The sequence below is a fragment of the Pongo abelii genome, chromosome 3 (genome assembly GCF_028885655.2).
Source record: "Pongo abelii isolate AG06213 chromosome 3, NHGRI_mPonAbe1-v2.0_pri, whole genome shotgun sequence".
Taxonomy (NCBI): domain Eukaryota; kingdom Metazoa; phylum Chordata; class Mammalia; order Primates; family Hominidae; genus Pongo; species Pongo abelii.
The window spans coordinates 5132698-5149370 of NC_071988.2; the positions used below are offsets into that span (position 1 = coordinate 5132698).

The 16673-nt window shown below is 56.9% G+C and overlaps 1 protein-coding gene across 4 annotated transcripts in view; it reads right to left on the bottom strand.

Moving 5' to 3' along the window:
• Positions 1-3065: 3065 nt before the first annotated feature.
• The window catches only part of SORCS2 (sortilin related VPS10 domain containing receptor 2), a 548735-nt gene continuing 535127 nt past the window's right edge, over positions 3066-16673 (bottom strand). The window contains exons 23-27 of one of the 4 annotated variants that reach the window (XM_054553680.2): positions 16119-16244; positions 12424-12523; positions 11472-11574; positions 8684-8790; positions 3066-5573 (exon numbers count right to left, since the gene is read on the bottom strand). In XM_054553680.2, the coding sequence (XP_054409655.2) occupies positions 5509-5573; positions 8684-8790; positions 11472-11574; positions 12424-12523; positions 16119-16244 (501 nt within the window). In that variant the 3' untranslated portion in view covers positions 3066-5508. Of the gene's footprint in view, positions 5574-8641; positions 8791-11471; positions 11575-12423; positions 12524-16118; positions 16245-16673 lie in introns of all 4 variants that reach the window. The other 3 variants (XM_024246327.3, XM_054553679.2, XM_024246326.3) reach the window with 3 other exon arrangements.

A 16673-nucleotide genomic window follows, 5' to 3' on the forward strand; every position in this document is an offset into this window, starting at 1 on the left:
GCAGGGACTCAAGGAAGCTGGGCTTGGCTCTGGATTAGGGGCTGTGAGGAGGCGGGGTCATGCTAGGATCTGGCATCTCAATCAATCTTCTCTAGAGAGAGGGGTGACTCAGGGGAGGCAGGAGCCCAGCCAGTGATACCACAGCCCTCGCCTGTCTCAGCAGGGAAAGGTGTCTACACATTTCTGGGAGGTTGGACAATGTTCCCGTGTGGTCTGATTGCACAGTGGTCTCACTTTTGTCTTGACTCATCTTGATCCTGGAGCAGCCTTGTCTTATGTTGGTGCTCGATGACATTGTGTGTGTTGGATGGGGGAAAAGCCCAGGCACCGCTGGGAGTGCCCAGTGGCTCCGGATGCCAAGGGCCACTTCCTCTTGGCCACCAACCCTGATTTTGCACAAATCCCTGTGGAAATGGGTGCTGGTCTTGACAGCAGCCTCAGAAGCAGCGTCCCCACAGTGCCTTCTGGGGGCACATCCCTGCGTGCTGGGGCTGGAACTGCTGAGAAGTCCTCTAGAGAGGTCACGGGTATGCCACAGAAAGGGCCATCTGGGGCCATGTGACTGAGAAATGAGGTGGCTGCCCTTCTCTGGGCCTGCTGGGCACACAGGATGCTCCTTCCCCAGCCCCTTCTCTGAGAGCCATCCCACGGCCCTGGTGGCCAACTCCCGTGCTGCAAGGAGGCCTTGGGAGCAGCCACTGTGATTGACTACTGGAACCTTCCATCATCGGCCATTTGTTTCCCCCATTGAATCAAAGGAATGATCATGTTGGATCTTTGAGGTGAGGGGTTTTGTCCTCGTAATACATGTCCATGACATTGCATGTTTCTCTCTGTTCCTTTGAGATTTGTTGTTTCCCAAATTACTCTGGACACTAAACTCAAGGCTACCTTGAATTTGGGGTTTAGCTGGAGCTTTCAAGCAATGCCCCATATTTCAGTTAAAAGTTGTTGCCCCCTTCCCAGCCACCTGGGATGCCTTGGTCTCCTCATCTGTGACCTGGCTGCTTGTACCTGCCCTATCTACATGAAGCTCAGGTTGGAGAAGAGGCCAAACAGCATCTTGTGGCAGGTTACAAAAGCAGAGCCAATGGGCATGCTTTGCTGCTGTCACCTGAACAGGTGACGCCTCTGTTAGCTCTGTCATCCAAACAGGTAATGCCTCCGTTAGCTCCATCATCTGAACAGGTGACGTCTCCGTTAGCTCTGTCATCCGAACAGGTAACGCCTCCGTTAGCTCCATCATCTGAACAGGTGACGTCTCCGTTAGCTCTGTCATCCGAACAGGTGATGCTTCCATTAGCTCTGTCATCTGAACAGGTGACGCCTCCATTAGCTCCATCGCGGGCCTTCCCGTTGTCTAGACATGGCCTCCTGCTGCCAGCTGGGGAGATCATTCCAGCAAAAGGTTCCAGATGAATGCTGTGGGAGTGTGAAGCCTTCACCACACTCACTAGCTTTTCCCAGGGAGAAGACACTCACAGAGCCTGGCGCACTGAAGTGAGAATGGAAACTGTCAAACAGGGTGGCTGAGGGAATCTCACTTCCTCCCTGAGTCCTGGCAGTCAGCACAAGGGAATAAAATGGTCACATGCAAAGGGCTCTGAAGTACACTGCTGTGTTCACACTATCTGTCTCTGTCACTGGTCACACACAAGCACACACACACCCCCCTTGCTGGCCTCTGCACTGCACCAACCCTGGACATCCGTCTCCTTTGTGTCTTCTCATGAGCACCTGCACTCGGCCTGCACCCAGCTCAACCATGGCTTCAGACTGGGGATTTTTAGCTGGGCCAGGTGCTCCCTGGTTGAGCTGTGCAGTCATCATCCACCTCACCCAGCCTGAGTCTCCTTCAAGGTCCAGGGGCCAGAGCCTGGTCGCATTCATTCGCTGCCCCAGGCCCAGAGCCCAGCCCAGGGCCTGGCACAAGTTCAAAGAGGCATCAGATCTGGCAGGAAGTTGATGTTGAAATCCACAGTTTTTACTCCACAAGAACATGTCATGGCCCAGAGAAGGAAGTGTGTGTGTGTGTGTGTGTGTGTGTGTGTGTGTGTGTGTGTGTGTGTGTGTGTGTGTGTGTGTGTGTGTGTGTGTGCATGAGGGGTGCCGCTCTACCCAACCTTAGTGGGTCTATTTTATCCCCGCCAACTGGACATGGTTCAGTGGTCACACCTGGGGGCGATTCCCTGCTCCCCACCCTGCACTGACTTGTGTGCAAGTCAAAAACAGAATCGCCATCACTCCACGCTGTGAAAAGAATGCCTTGTTTTATTACAGCTCTTAAAATACTTTCACGCGCAAGTTGACCATATTTGGGGACAACGGTTCCAGGAGAAAGGGCTTCTCATAGCAGACGCTCACTGGGATGCCAGGGTGTCTGCTGTCAGCCCCTTGCCAGCTCTCTCCCCCTGAGCAGCCACTAGGCAATTGCAACCTCATTCTTTCCAGAAATGGCTTGGGAACCACTTAGCAAATGTGAACACATCTGTAAAGTATGTTCATCCATCTCTCTCTCTAACCATGTAAGATGAGAGTGAGAAGAAAGAGTGTTCTTTTCCAGCTATTACAGTTGAAGTTTCAGAGAAGGTGTGGACACCCAGTGGCTAGCTATAGTGAATGCAGTTTTGGAGGCTGGAGCATCAATTGGGATAGAAGTCCATGCCTCTGTCAACTCAAAGACTAAAGCAAATGGCCTTTCAGAAATAAAGGAGTCCCATCAGATGTGGGACTGTGCTGCACCACCTCCAGGCCCTCAGCCTCTGGGAGTCTCTGTTTCTCTTCTGGAAAATTGGCCGACACTTCTGGTTCCCCTTCTGCTGGCCTTGAGTGACAGAATGAGCCCACATGTGTGAAAGTGCTTGAGAGCCGACCGGGGAGATCATGACTTTGAAGGCCACTGCCATGTGCAGCCTTCCCCAACATCCCAACGTGTAGGGCCTGGTCCTTGTCCCTCGCACGAGGTCCTCAGCCACCTCACCTCTGGGACCACGATCCTAGGGGCCTGTGTGTGCGCCCAAGTGCATTTCAGGAAATGAGGAAAGTATCTTCACAATAAGGCAAAAGCTGATCAAATTCATTTAATCTTTGTTAAAAGCATCACAAATGATTCATCGATTTTTAAAAAGGAAAAATAAGAAGGAATGCATTGTCTCTTTGTTATGTGCATGGCAGCTGATGGCCTCGTTCCCAGGAGCCCAGGTCTACCTGAACATCAGATATGCAGACCCTCGAATTTACAACCAGGGACAGCCACGGGCCCACGCCTCCATCTCCATGGGTGCACAGACGGGAAAGTATCAGGCTGCCCCAGATGCCACCTCCTTCCCAGGTGCTTGGGTCCACATGCCCAAAATGTTCTTAATAGAAATATTAACATAAAATACAGGAAACCCACAAATAACTAAGGGGAAAAACCCTACCCAAACAGCTGAGAGAATTAAATGGAGTGGTCAAGGAAGGCCAACGACCTAGAGTGGCTACTGCAGGCACTGTGAGCTAAGGGGGAGGGCAGTTCCCAGGGTTCCATGTTGCCCGTGGGCCCCGGGCCTGCACTGTGCTCGCCATGTCTGTCCCTGTGTGCCTGACTCTTGCAGGCGGCCTGCTGGCCAGGGACAGGTGTGGGTGGGGTGGCCAGCAGGACAAAAGTCCCTGCAAAGGCGTCTTTGCAGACTGCACGCAGGGGAGTGGGGGGTGTGGCAAGGTCCCAGAGAGTCATGGCCCCACGTCCTGGATCCCATCTCCAGGATGACCTTGAGGACAACTTGCAGGGTGGCCTCTGGAGTGGGGAGGGGGCACAGGAGCCCCAGGTGGGCAGGCAGGGTGGGGAGAGAGCTTTGGGTCTGGGGGGCAGGTGGCAGGGGTGGGGACACCTCCACGCCTGTGTGGCCCAGGGTGCTCCCCTTGTCCTGTGGCCTTGAATGCCCCCCGACCCAGGGATATGAGGCTCCAGTCTCCACGGGTGGTTTACTCAACAAGGAGCGGGCGCCTGCTCCCCACCGGGCACTGTTTGGGGTGTGAAGATTCACCCCTGGGCTTTCCCCTCTAATGGACCATGTTTCTTTTCCAGGGAAAATGAGGCAATTCCCCCAAGCTCAGACATGGTGCATGGAGAACGTCTGCACCCTCACTCGGATTCACCCCCAGCCAGCGTGTCACCAGCCAGGGCTCTGGCGTTCTCCCCCTCTGAGAGGGACCCTCATTGGGATTCACCCCCAGCCAGCACACCACCAGCCAGGGCTCTGGCATTCTCCCCCTGAGAGGGAGGCCATGGTCATCTGAGATCCCTGCCAGAGAGGAGGGGGTGGAGGGAGGAGGAGGAAGGGGCTACTGACTTCTCATTTCAAGGCAAAAGGTGACCCCCCCACCCCCTATATTCCTATAGACCTACACTAACATCCCTGATTCTAGGAACCTGTGGGGTGTGGAGACCGCACAGCACTGGGGCACAGAGGGCTGGGTTCAGGGCCACCTCTGCTGTGACCTTCAGTCACTCTCCTCCCTGGGCCTCAGTTTCCCCTTCTTGAAAATGAGGGGCACGCTGATGGCCCTTCCAGCCCTGCCATCCTCAGCCTCCCCCAGCTTGGTTTCCACCTGGGTCCCTTCGCCTATAAGGAACTGCAGAAAACTGGCACGTCCGGAGCCGTCTCCACCACCCACCTTTCTGGGGGCTTCTGGCTCTTTCCAGAGCCCAGACCCAGTGGGAGAAGAGCCACCCGGTGGAAGAAGCCTGCAGGATGGTGCTGCACGCTGGCAGGAGTGAGGAACCATGGGCACTGGGTGCTGAGCCCTCCCCACCCCATCTGCCCTGGGGAGAACCAGGGAGAGCTGTTGCCCCTCTGGGCAGAGGAGGCACCCTGGGCATTCAGGGAAAGGGGCTCCCGAGTACAGGACTCTGACAGAGCCACCCCAGTGGCTACTGCCGGCTATAAAGACAGAGAGTGAGACACCCCCACCACCACCAACAGCTACCTAGAGAGGCATTTACAGAGCTGCAGTTTCCAGCCGGAGGGCAGGGGGGCCTGGAGGGTGCTGTGGTGTTGGGAGGGCCTGGCTCCCAGGCTCCCACAGAGGGACTGGGTGGCTGCACAGGTGGGAATGAAGAAGCAAAGTCAGGGAGGCCCCGGCCTCTGCGGGGAAGGAGCCTGCCACGCAGTGTCTGAACGGGTCTGCAGCTCTTGCAGCCCGAGGTACTGGGCGGGCTCCAGGACGACCAGCCTCAGCCTGAAGAAGTCAGGCCTCAGGCTGAGTGACAGCACGTGGGGCGGCCGTGTGTGGGGTCTGGGGGCAGAACCTGCCATAGGGGCAGGGCCATGTCCGGGGGGTCCCGTGGGCCCCCGTGGGCCTGGGCGGGCTTGGATTTATCAGAGGGGGTGGTGCCTGTCGCCTGGTGTGGGGACGACTCGGGGAGGGGCTTTCCGCAGGTCTCTGAGGGGCGCCAGTCCAGCCGCTGGCTTCACTGGTGGTTCTGTGCCCTCCGTGGGTGAAACGACAGATGCTGGGGCAGCATCAGCTCACCAGGTAGCTGTGCATCTCTCGGGAGTTGATGCTCAGGACCACACCTGAGTGGTTGCCTAGGAAACAGAAGAGACACAGGTCCTGTGAGCACAAGCCCTCGGCCAGGGCTGGAGACAGGGCCACAGGGGACACGGTGGTGGCCTCAGGCAGCGCCTCGAGCCAACGTGCAGTGGGCCTCCCTGGCTTCCTTCAGCCCGTGCAGGTGCAGGGGGGTCTCCGTGGTTCCTAGGTGGGGGTCTCCGTGGTTCCTAGGTGGGTGCCTGAGGAGTGGGCTCTCCCGGTGCCATCACAAGCAGTGGGCCCCAGAGGGCCTGAGAGGTGAGGCCCAGGCCGGCCCCAACCCGCCACAGCCACTGACCTGCGTGGGGATCGCCCCCGGCATCGGCAGCAAGGGGGTGCGAGAGGGGCTGAGGCTCCGCCCCCTCCTGGCAGTGGGCGCTGCAGGGCGTAGAGTGGCGAGGCCCCAGGAGGCGAGAGTGGGAAAGAGGGGGCATAGGGATGTCAGTGCCAAGGGCTGAGCCGGGCGTCCTGGGTGGGGGCTGGTTAGGAGACAAGGAGACAGGTCGAGGATCCAGGACCCAGAGCTGCCCCGCCTCAAGGGCACCAGGAGACATAGCTGGGAGCACGCGCGGCACAGCCCGGCCATGCCTGAGTCCTCGCCTGAGTCCTCGCCCATCCTTCACCTGGCTGGGCCTTGGCTTCATCATCTCTAATGTGAGGGTCAACCGCACCCCTCAAAGGACTGTCATGGGTCAGACGGGGAAGTGCGGCTGCTGCATTGGCAAGGTCAGCATGGACCAAGGGCTTGGCTGCACAGATCTTACTACCCCACTAGGATTACTCTTTAGGGGCTTGGAAGCAAAGAGCCATCGGGGGCTGGGGAGCCGAGCCCTGTCTTCCTGAGACCCTGTGACCTCTGTCCACTCAAGAAGGCCTGGGGGTGAGCATGGGGGTGACGCCGCCTGCAGGAGAGGGAGCCCCAAGACCACCTCCTGCCCCAGCAGGAGCAAGACCAGTGGAGGGGTCTTTAGAGTTGTAGGACGCTCACCCGAGGCCTGGGGCCTTTGGGGGGGCACAGCTGTATAGCCACTGAGTCAGGCTTGAGCCCGGCTCCACCTCTTTTCACTAAGTGACCTGGGGAGGTTGAGTAACAGCTCTGACCCTCAGCTTTCTCATCTGTGCAGTGGACGCAATGTCGATGTCTGCCTCAGGGAAGTCAGATGGTGTCTGGGAGGCGCTGAGCTGGGGCCTGACACAGAGCGAGCGCTCAGTGAAGTACGTGGCTCCTGTGATGTTTCCAAGGCTACAGATGCATCACGCCATGAGGAACACACCTGGGCTGGCGATGCTGGAGACAAGGGACCCCCACCGAGGGTGGGGCAGACAGGCCTGGTGAGGGGCTGGAGAGCGCGCAGGGGAGGCAGAGCGGGACCGTGGCCGGTCCATTCAGCTGCCCTGACCCCTCTCAAGAGAGTGTGAAGGTCACAGGCTTTGGGGTCTGGCTGGCCAGGGTCTGGCTCCAAGGTCAGCCAGTGGTTGGCTGGGGCCGGGGTGAGCGACTTCTCCTTTTTGAGCCTCACTTTCAATAATTTGCACAGTGGGGACAGTGGTTTCCGCCGCTCACGTTCTGAGGACGTCCCGGATGCAGAGTGTGAGTGACGCTCCAAGCCGGATCATCAGAACGGCAGTGGCAGCAGCTGGTGGTGCCAAGACCTCTGTGGCTTCCTGTGTGCCATCCTCTGCTCTGGAAACTACCGCAGAACCCCCCAGCAATGGTGAGAGGTGTGTGCTGACATCACCGTAAAATCAGGCCCAGACAGGGATTGTTAAGAGAGAACAGGAACTATAGGGGAGACCCCAGGTCCCTGGGGTCTGCCAAGATGTGAGTTCCAGCTCCGTTTACCCCACTAGCTGTGACCTTGGGCAAGGACGGTCCATGTCTCTGCACTTTCATGTCCTCAGCTCTAGGGAAGAGCCTGCCTCCTCGGCTGCTTAGCTGAGACAGGCATGGAAAGTGCCCACACCGCCCGGCTGCCGGCTGCACTTGCCCGATACAGCATGCAGGGCTGGTGCCATGGCTCTGGTAGCACAGGCTCCCAGCCCTCTGGCAAGTCTCAGAGCCTCCTGAGCCTCAGTTTCCCCCCTCATCCAGAGGAAGAGCTGTAGTGCCTATTGTGCTGGATGGCATCACGCTCTGACTGCAGCTGAGGGATGCAGTCTGTGTCCCCTCCCCTCAAACGTGGACAGGACAAGACACAAGTGACAGGATATGACTTCGAGGCCAGGCCCTGAAAGGGGTGTGGCTCCTGCCTGGCCACCTCCCTCCACATGCTCTTGGAAGTCAGCCGCCATGCTGGGAGGAAGCCTAAGCCACACAGCGAGACCACGTGCAGGTGTCCCGGTCGATGGTCCAGGTGAGGGGTTAGCTGACTGCCTGCATTAATTGCCGGCCATCTGAGTGAGGCAGGCTTTGAGATGACTGCTGCACCAGCCATTGACTGCAGCCTCATGAGAGACCCTGACAGCGAGCAGCCCAGCTGAGCCCAGTCAGCTCCCAGACACCAGAAGAGAAAACGGCCATAAACAATGCTACGCCGCTGTGGTGGGTGGTTTGTCATGCAGCCGTAGATGACTGGTCTTCTCCTTGCTGGGCATGACCAGGAGCGAAGGAGATCCCATCAGTGGAAATGCTTCATAAACTGTAAAGTGCGGTGCCACAGGTCCATGTGTGGGGTGCTCCCTAGATCACTACTGCAGTGAAGGGGAGGACTGGGGGTGTTGAGGGAGCGGCTGTTGGGGAAAGGCCTCCCACATCCTGAGGCCTGAGTCAGGCTTCCTTTCAAAGCCAGCCGTGTTTCCCATCCTTTCCCTGCCTCAGTGGGGCTGTCGGGGGCTGTTGGTCATTGCCAGGGACGGGGCCCTCAGCGTCCACAGGTCTCAGATTTCATCTCTGCGGGCAGCCCTGGCAGGTCCTGTCATCCCTTCATCAGATGGAGGGGACACAGTGGGCCCGACTGACCCGCTGGCAAGGTCTGCTGGGTCAGGGTCCTGTGCGTTTTGCTGGCCCCAGTGGCCCAGCGGGGTGGCCTGTGGGAGGGCGGGGTGGGTTTGGGGCGGACGTTACCTAGAGTCTGCGAGTCGAGATCATCATCTATAAACTCCTCACCCTGGACAGCGCCCTGGACGTCCTCACTGTGACTCACGGGGCTGGTCATCTCCTGCTCCTTCTCGTTGTGCATTTGGGCGTACACAGTCCTGCCTGGCCGTTTCCTGCTGGACAGAGGTGAGGGCGGCTCAGCTTGGAGCAGCTTCCCAGGCCACCTGTCCCTGGAGCCTTCTGCTGGCCACCTGGCCACACCAAGTGTGGTGCACAGTGCCCACAGCACTCCAGAGGTACCTACCCCAGCCCCAAGTCTTGCCTCCTGCCCCATCTCTGCTCAGAGCCACTTCCTCCAGGAAGCCCTCCCTCCTGCATGATCCCTCAGCCCTGGGATTCCCTCTTCCGTGACACATTGGGTGATCACTGTGTATCTGTCATCTCCCCTGAGAAGCGAAGAGCGGGCATGTGGCAGGGAGAGGGCATGATATCCTCTTCCCCTCCCCACCCCCCACACCTGGCCACCCTGCCACTGGGCTGGGCACACATTCCCGCAGGAGGCACAAGCCGGCCCAGCTCTGAGACGCACTTGCTGAGCCCCGTCCAGGCGTCCTGGGGGAGTACTGTCCTTGATTTCCCAGCGAGGAAAGGGAGAGGGTGGGCACAGCCCCGCTGCCTCCACTGGGACCCGGCTCAGGACCCGCCCTGGGCCAGGCTCCTTCATGCACGACACCCCACTTAGTCCAATCAAAACCCAGGGTCATGGTCCCATTTCACAGATGAGGGGACTGAGACTCAGTGGGAGAGGGGGGCTTTCTCAGATGCAGTTAGTGAACATCGCCAGCCCTCTGGAAACATTTTGACGGCAGGATGGGGTGGGGCAGGACCTGTGACTAGCTCTGAGGGTGACAGAAGGTGGCCGGTATCACCTATAAGCTGCAACACTTCACCACTGGATTTAAATGCTCAAAGCAGCCCTGCTCCTTCAGTCTAGAGCCTTGAGAGACGAGGGCCAGGCCCCTGCCGGGCCCCAGGGACATGTGGCTGAGGGCTTTGACTGGGTTGTCAGTGCTGCCCAGCCCAGCCCATGAGCAAGCTGGGAGCTCCCGAGGGCGCAGGCCGCACCAGAGCCTAAAGCCTCAGGCCACTGGGGATAAATGGGGCGTTGCTCTGCTGTGATATTGGGCACTTCTGCCTATGCCCAATACATTCAAGCTCCCAGAGCTTGGAGTCACAGCCCTTGGGTTTGTCAGCACCAACTTTAAGCTGCTTTTGTTTCCAGGGCAGTGGGGTGCCTGGTTTCAGGACCTGAAAGCCTGGGCTTGAAGGCCGCCCCTGCCACCTCGTTGCTGTGACAAACCCCACTTGCAGTGGCCATGGGATATAGGCTGGAGGGGGGACACACAGGAAGGAGGTAGGACTCCTGACCTGGGCACCTGGTAGAGGACGGTGTTATTTGTTCAGCACCAGCTTTGGGGGAAGAAGATGCTGAGTTTGATTTAAATTTGCAGTGCCTACGGAACCCCTGGATAGACCTGTTGGGAAGCCAGTGCCTCTCTCAGTTTGGAATTTGGGAAAGACCACAGGACAGACCCTATTCTACTTCTTTGCCCCACAAACTCCTATTCATCCTTCAGGATCCCCACCAGAAGTCACTTCCTCAGGGCAGTCCTCCCAGATTCTCCGGTTCAGCTCTGAGTGCCTCAGGCCAACCCTTTGGATGGAACTGAGTAACAAGGCGGGTAAGGAGCTCCTGGACGTGCTCCCAGACAGTTAATGCTGTGTCCCAGAGCCTGGGCCAGCCTGTGGAACGGGAGCACACATGAAACTACTACTCAAAAGACCCGCAGTGCATAAAACAGTGGGACCGGGAGCAGGAGGAGGGGTTGGGAGAGTCCAGGGCCCATGAAAGGCTAAGGCTTGGCATCGGGGAAGGGCCCGAGGCTCCAAATAAGCCAAAAGGAAGGGGTGAGCTGTGGCATTTGATGGTCCTCAAGGGTGACCCTGATGGGGAGACTGAGGCCCCCGGAGCTGAACCAGCAGGCAGGGGAGAAACAATAGGGTCAAATCTGGGAGCTGCATTTGCAGGGAAGCTGTCTGGTGTGCTGCCAGGGCCGGGTCTCTTTGCTCATTCCAGGTCTAGCGTCCAGGGAACTTCAGGTTGTCCAGCCCCTGCAGGGTGGCCATGACGCATCCCAGTGTGGGGGGATCACACCCATTTCACAGCCAGGGAACAGGCTCAGAAGGGAAGAGAGGTATGAAAGCCCCTCCCAATAAACAAACACTGTTCTTGCCACCTCACCCCAGCCTCAGCACAAGCAGCTCCCTCATGGGGACACCCAGAGCCCTCCCCACGGGAGCACCTGGCAGGAAGCTCAGCAGCTCTCAAGCACTCTAGAGGGGAGGGAAGGGATGGGCGGGCGGCTGAGGAAGCCTGGGATGTGGGTGGGCCTGGGTCAGGACCCAGCTCTGAGGTTGGCCGTCTGTGTGACCTTGGGCAAACCGCTTAACCTCTCTGAGCCCGGTTTCCTCATCTGTGAGATGGGCAGTGTCCTCCCTGTGAGGTGGGTGGGGCTGAACGGGATGATGGCTGGGATGTCCTGGGGAGGGTGGAGGAGTGAGTGGGTGGGTGATGCTCTCTGGATTGCGAGTGGCAGCCGTCTCTTCCAGGGACCCCACAGGTGGTACAGAGCCAGGCAAGCACCTCCCCCTGCAGCCCATCACAGGCACAAACTCTCACCACTCCCTTCTGAGGCCCTGCTGGGGCCCCTTCTAGATCTGCCTGAGTGAGTTGGGCCTGGCTGCCTACGGCTCCATGGTCAGAGCCCCCGCAGATGAGGGCAGCCAAGGGCCTTGCCTTTTGAACTTGTAGAGGATGAACGCTCCTGCTGCGAAGAGCCCGATGACAAACAGCACCACTACCACCCAGTAGCCGCCGCCGCCGCCCAGCTGCTGGGCACCTGCAAGCAAAGCAGTTGTCAGTGGAGGGCCGCGGACACCGCCCATCCCTGTCCCATCCCCAGCCCATCCCGTCTGTCCCCCGCCCGTCCCCCGCCTGTTCCCCGCCCATCCCCAGCTTGTCCCCTGCCTGTTCCTGGCCCATTTCCTGCCTGTCTTCAGCCCATTCCCATTCCCTCCCCAGCCCTTCCCCAGCCCATTACCGGCTTGACCCCTTCTTGTCCCCCACCTGTCCCTGCCCATCCCCCACCTGTCCCTGCCTATCCCCTGCCTGTCCCTGCCCCAGCCTCCTTGGTGTGGAGGCTGTTCCATGCCCGTGGCTGGCACTCCTGATGTGGCTGAGAGGGGTCAAAGGCCATAAAAGAGCAGCAGTGCATCCTGTGTGGCCTTGGAGAGGTCCCCGCCCCTTGACCTGGCTCCCACTGGGGATGGAGGCTGTGGGCAGAGCTCCCCGGCTATGTTGATGCTGGCGTGGGGTGAACCTGTGAAGTTTCTAGGGCATGGTGTCTTTACACAGCAGAGAAAAGCTCATCAGCTTCTGCAAAGGCTTTTGCCCCAAAGGGGAAAGGATGACTGATGGCCGAGGAGACAGCTCTGTGGGTCGGGGAAGGGGCAGAGATTATCTGAGACCCAAAGCGCGGATGTCAGGTAAGAGCAGTGCTCCATGGGGCATCTGCGGAGGAAAGCAGGGCCCTCGGTCTAACCTGGGTGGGTTCTCAGTTCCATCAGAGGTGAACACCCACCAGGAAGGGGATATGGGCCATCTGCCCGAGGGCCCTGCAGGGACATGCCTTCTCCAGGGCCTGGATGCCTCCTCCACCCATTCCGCAGGGGAGCTCCCAGTGGCTCACCTGTGCCTGTGTCCCGCAGGGCCACCAGGACCCGGACTCCACCTCGCAGGAGGAAGCTGATCTTCTGTGCGTTCAGCACCTGCTGGATGGCGGCGAGCCTCTGCAAGCACAGAGGAGACAGTGAGGGGAGCCTCCATGGGGGTCCTCCGCCAAAAGGGGAGGGGGATGGGGTCCTCCTCCAGGAGGGGAGTGAGGGGTCTCCACGTGTTGGGGGGTCTTCTACCAGGAGAAGAGTGAGGGGGTCCTCCATGGGGGGTGGGGGAGGGAGTCTGCCACACGTGTAAGGGGAAGAAGGGCCCTCCTCTGGTGGAGAGAGTGAGGGGGTGTCCTCCACCAGGCAGCAGGGAAGCAGGGTCTGCCGGAATCCACCAGAGGGGTGGGGAGAGGGAGGGGGATCTGATGGGATCTACCAGAGGTAGAGGAGAGTTGGGGGTGGCTCTGGGATCCACCAGAGGAGGATGGGAGAGCTGGGTGGACCAGTGTGAGTCCTGCTTGGACTCTCTGGAGCCATGGGGCTGGGCAAGCCACCTGGCCTCGCTGAGCCTCAGTGTCCTCCTTTGTACCATCAGAATAATCACCCACAAGGGAACTTTCACCAAGAACCATGGATGGGACACAAAGGTGACCCAGACATGGCTCTGCCCTTCATGAGCTCTTGTTTTAGTCGGGAATGTAAAAGACACAGGCCACGGAGTGTGCCACGTTGGGGAAACGCAGGGGTGCTCCAGGAGGCGCCATCCTCCAGTAGTGGTCAGGGAAGGCTTCCTGGAGGTGGAAGACCAAGAAGAGAATGAGACAGGGCAGGACAGGAGAATCAGACCCCCTACCTGAGGGAGGGATATCCCAGGACGTGGTGCTGGGTTGTAGGGTGAGGGATGCAGGGTTGGGGGCACCTATAGCTGGAGAGGGCAGTGGCCAAAAGGCAGCCAGCCTTGTGGGCCACGGGCATCCTCCTCCAGGGTCTGCGTGACGTGACAAATGCGTGAGGTGCCCGGCGCAGAGGAGGGCTTCCTCCTCGCCCCTCTCACTCCCTCCCAGCCCCTCTCACTCCCTCCCGGATCCAAGCATCAGTCATCACCCAGGGCTGGGCAGGCTCGGAGACCCGGCTGCCTTTCACAGCACTGGTCAGCTCTGTTATTTTGACAATAGCCATTCTAACAGGTGTGAGGCCATGTCTCACTGTGGCTTTAATGAGCATTTCCCTGATGATTTGAGATGGTGAGCATGTTTTCCACATACCTGTTGGCCATTTGTGTGTCTCCTTTAGAGAAATGTCTACTTGGCTCCTTTGCCCATTTTTTAACCGAGTCATTTGTTTTCTGGCTATGGAGCTGGGTTTCTTACGTATTCTGGATGTGAACCTCTTGTCAGAGGTATGCGTCCTGAATCTTTTCTCCGACTCTGTGGGTCATCTCTTCACTCCGCTGATTGTTTCCCTGGCTGTGCAAGGGTCTCTTGGTTTGACATCCTGTTTGTCTATTTTTGCCTTTGTTGCATGTACTTTTGGGATCATCTGCAAAACAGCATTGCTCAAACTGATGCATAGTTTTTCACTATGTTTTCTTTTGGTGTTTTTACAGATTCAGGTCTTACATTTGTCTTTAATCCACTCTGAGCTGGATTTTGTAGAGGGTGTAAGAATCTGATTGCATTCTTCTGCATGTGGATATTCAGTTTCCCAACAACATTTATGGAAGATATTCTCTTTTCTCCATTGTGTCTTCTTGACAGCTTTATTGAAAATCAATTGACCATACATGTATGGATTTATTTCTGGGCTCTATTCTGTTCCATGGGTCTATCTGTCTGTTTTTATGCCAGTACCATGCTATTTAGATTACTGTAACTTTGTAGTGCATTTTGAAGTCAGGGAGTGTGACGCTTCCAGCTTTTTTCTTTTTGCTCAAAATGGCTTTGGCTATTTCAGGCCTTTTGTAGTTCCATACAAATTTGAGGATTTTTTTTTCTATTTCTGTGAAAAACATCATTGAAATTTTGATAGACCTTGCATTAAATCTGTAGATCACTTTAGGTAGTATGGACATCTTGACAATATAAATTCTTCTAATCCATGAACACAGGATATCTTTCCATCGATTTGTGTCTTCTTCAAATTGTTTCACTGGTGTTTTATGGTTTTTAGTGCACAAGCTTTTCACCTCCTTGGTTTAATTTGTTCCTAAGTTTTTCACCTCCTTGGTTCAATTTTTTCCTAAGTAGTTTATTTTGCTTTTAATTTTTGATGCTATTGTTAGTGGGATTGTTTTCTTGATTTCTTTTCCAGGTAGCTTGCTGCTAATGTGTAGAAGTGCTTCTGCTGTTTGATTGCCTCTGGTCCTTTCTGACAGTGGCCCTCGCCAAGCCTCACTTCTCGTGTCTGTAAAACGGCATGTGGCACCACGTGGGCATGCTGGAGTGTGCACTGTCCTTCCCCTGCGCGGGCCACGCCTTCCAGATCACCTGAGTGAGTGTCAGTCTCCCTGACCAGTGCAGGCTATGTGAGCTTCTGGTTCATTTTTAGAAACCGATAACATTTACTCTTTTAAAGTGTACAATTTAATGCATTTTAGTATATTCCCTAAGTTGTGCAAGCATTACCACTATCTAATTCCTGCACGTTTTCATCCTCTCCCAAAGAATCCCCTAGCCTTAGCAGTCACTCCCCATGCACCCTCCCCCAGCCCCTGGCAACCACTCATCTATTTCTGTCTCTATAGATTTGCCTGTTCTGGGCATTTCACATGAATGGAATTGTACACTATGTGGTCTTTTGCAACTGGCCTCTTTCACTTAGCATCATGTTTTCAAGGTTCGTCCATGCTGTCAGAGGTGTCAAGGGCTTCATTCCTTTTGGTGGTCAAATAATATTCCATTGTAAGGTTGGACCACAATTTGTTTCTTCAACAGCTGATGAGTACTTTTTGGCTACAATGAGTAATGCTGCTGTGAATCCATGTACCGTGGATTTATGTTTTTGTTTCTCTTGGGTATATACCTATAAGTGGACTTGCTGGGTCATGCGGTAACTTAGGTATAACTTACTGAGGAATTTCCAGCCCATTTTGCACAGCAGCTGAACCCCTTCCATCAGCAGTGTGAGAGGTTCCAAGTTCTCTGCTTCCTTGTCAACACTTAGAATTGTCTGCTTTTTAATTTTAGCCACCCTAGTGGGTGTGAAGGGATTCTGGTTCATCTTTGAGTCCCCTTCCCACACCTGTCACATGGCAGGTCTTTTATCCCCTCCATGAGGGCTATTACTTGGAAGTTGTCCTGTGCAATAAAGACATTTTCTAACTGCATGGGGGCTGACTTCTGCTTGGCCCTGAAACCCACACCCTCGGGTGTCTCCCTGACAGTGCTTAGCCTCATTTCCCAGTGCTCCTGGCAGTCAGGTTGGGGCCATGTGACCATCTGCAGCCAATGACATGGGAGAGGAAGTGAGCGAGCCCCCTGGGAGGTGGTCCAGGCTGTGTCCTCCCATCGACTACCTCTGCCACAGTGACCTTAGAGGCTGTGTGACTTCCAGAGGGTGTAGGCACGGGTGGACAAGGTCTACCCACCCTGAGTCAGACTGTGATGCAGCGAGAAAGACGCCTTTATGCCATGAGCCACTGAGACTTCCCTGCTTGTTGTAAATGACCCGAGCCCTGGGATGTGCAGGGAGGACCTGGGAGTCCAGCGGCCACGGGACATACCTTATCACTCGAGAGGCTCCTCTTTCTTGTGGGCCTGGGAGGGGGCAGGAGCACGTACAGGTCAGCCAAAGTGGGCAGCCCCGGCTTCACCACGGTCACCAGAAGCTCCTGAGGGACGCTGGTCTCCTGCGGGGAGAGTTAAGCCACTATGGTCCGCTTGTCTTCCTCATCCCCTGCCTCATACCGGGGCCCCCGGGAACACCCTCTCTCTGTTCTTGGCCTGTCCGAGTCCTGCACACCTGTCCCGCAGGCCGTTCCTGAACCCTGCGTAGTGTGGGGATCGTTCCAGGGTCCCAGAGTGCCCTGAGCTACCTCCTGCACCCAGTTACCCGGGGCCCTCAGCCCTGCTATTCAGGACCTGTGCCCTCACACTGGCCTCCCCTTGGCCAGGCCTGGCCCTCAGTCCATTCTTCGGACCATGACTAGAGTGAGCACCAGCACCTTCCTCCCTGGCTAACGTCCTCCATCACAAGGCTCCTTACCACACCATTCCAGGTCTGTGACCGGGCCCCACTGACTCCAGCTGCCTCCCCCTTCCCACTCCCTAACACCCCA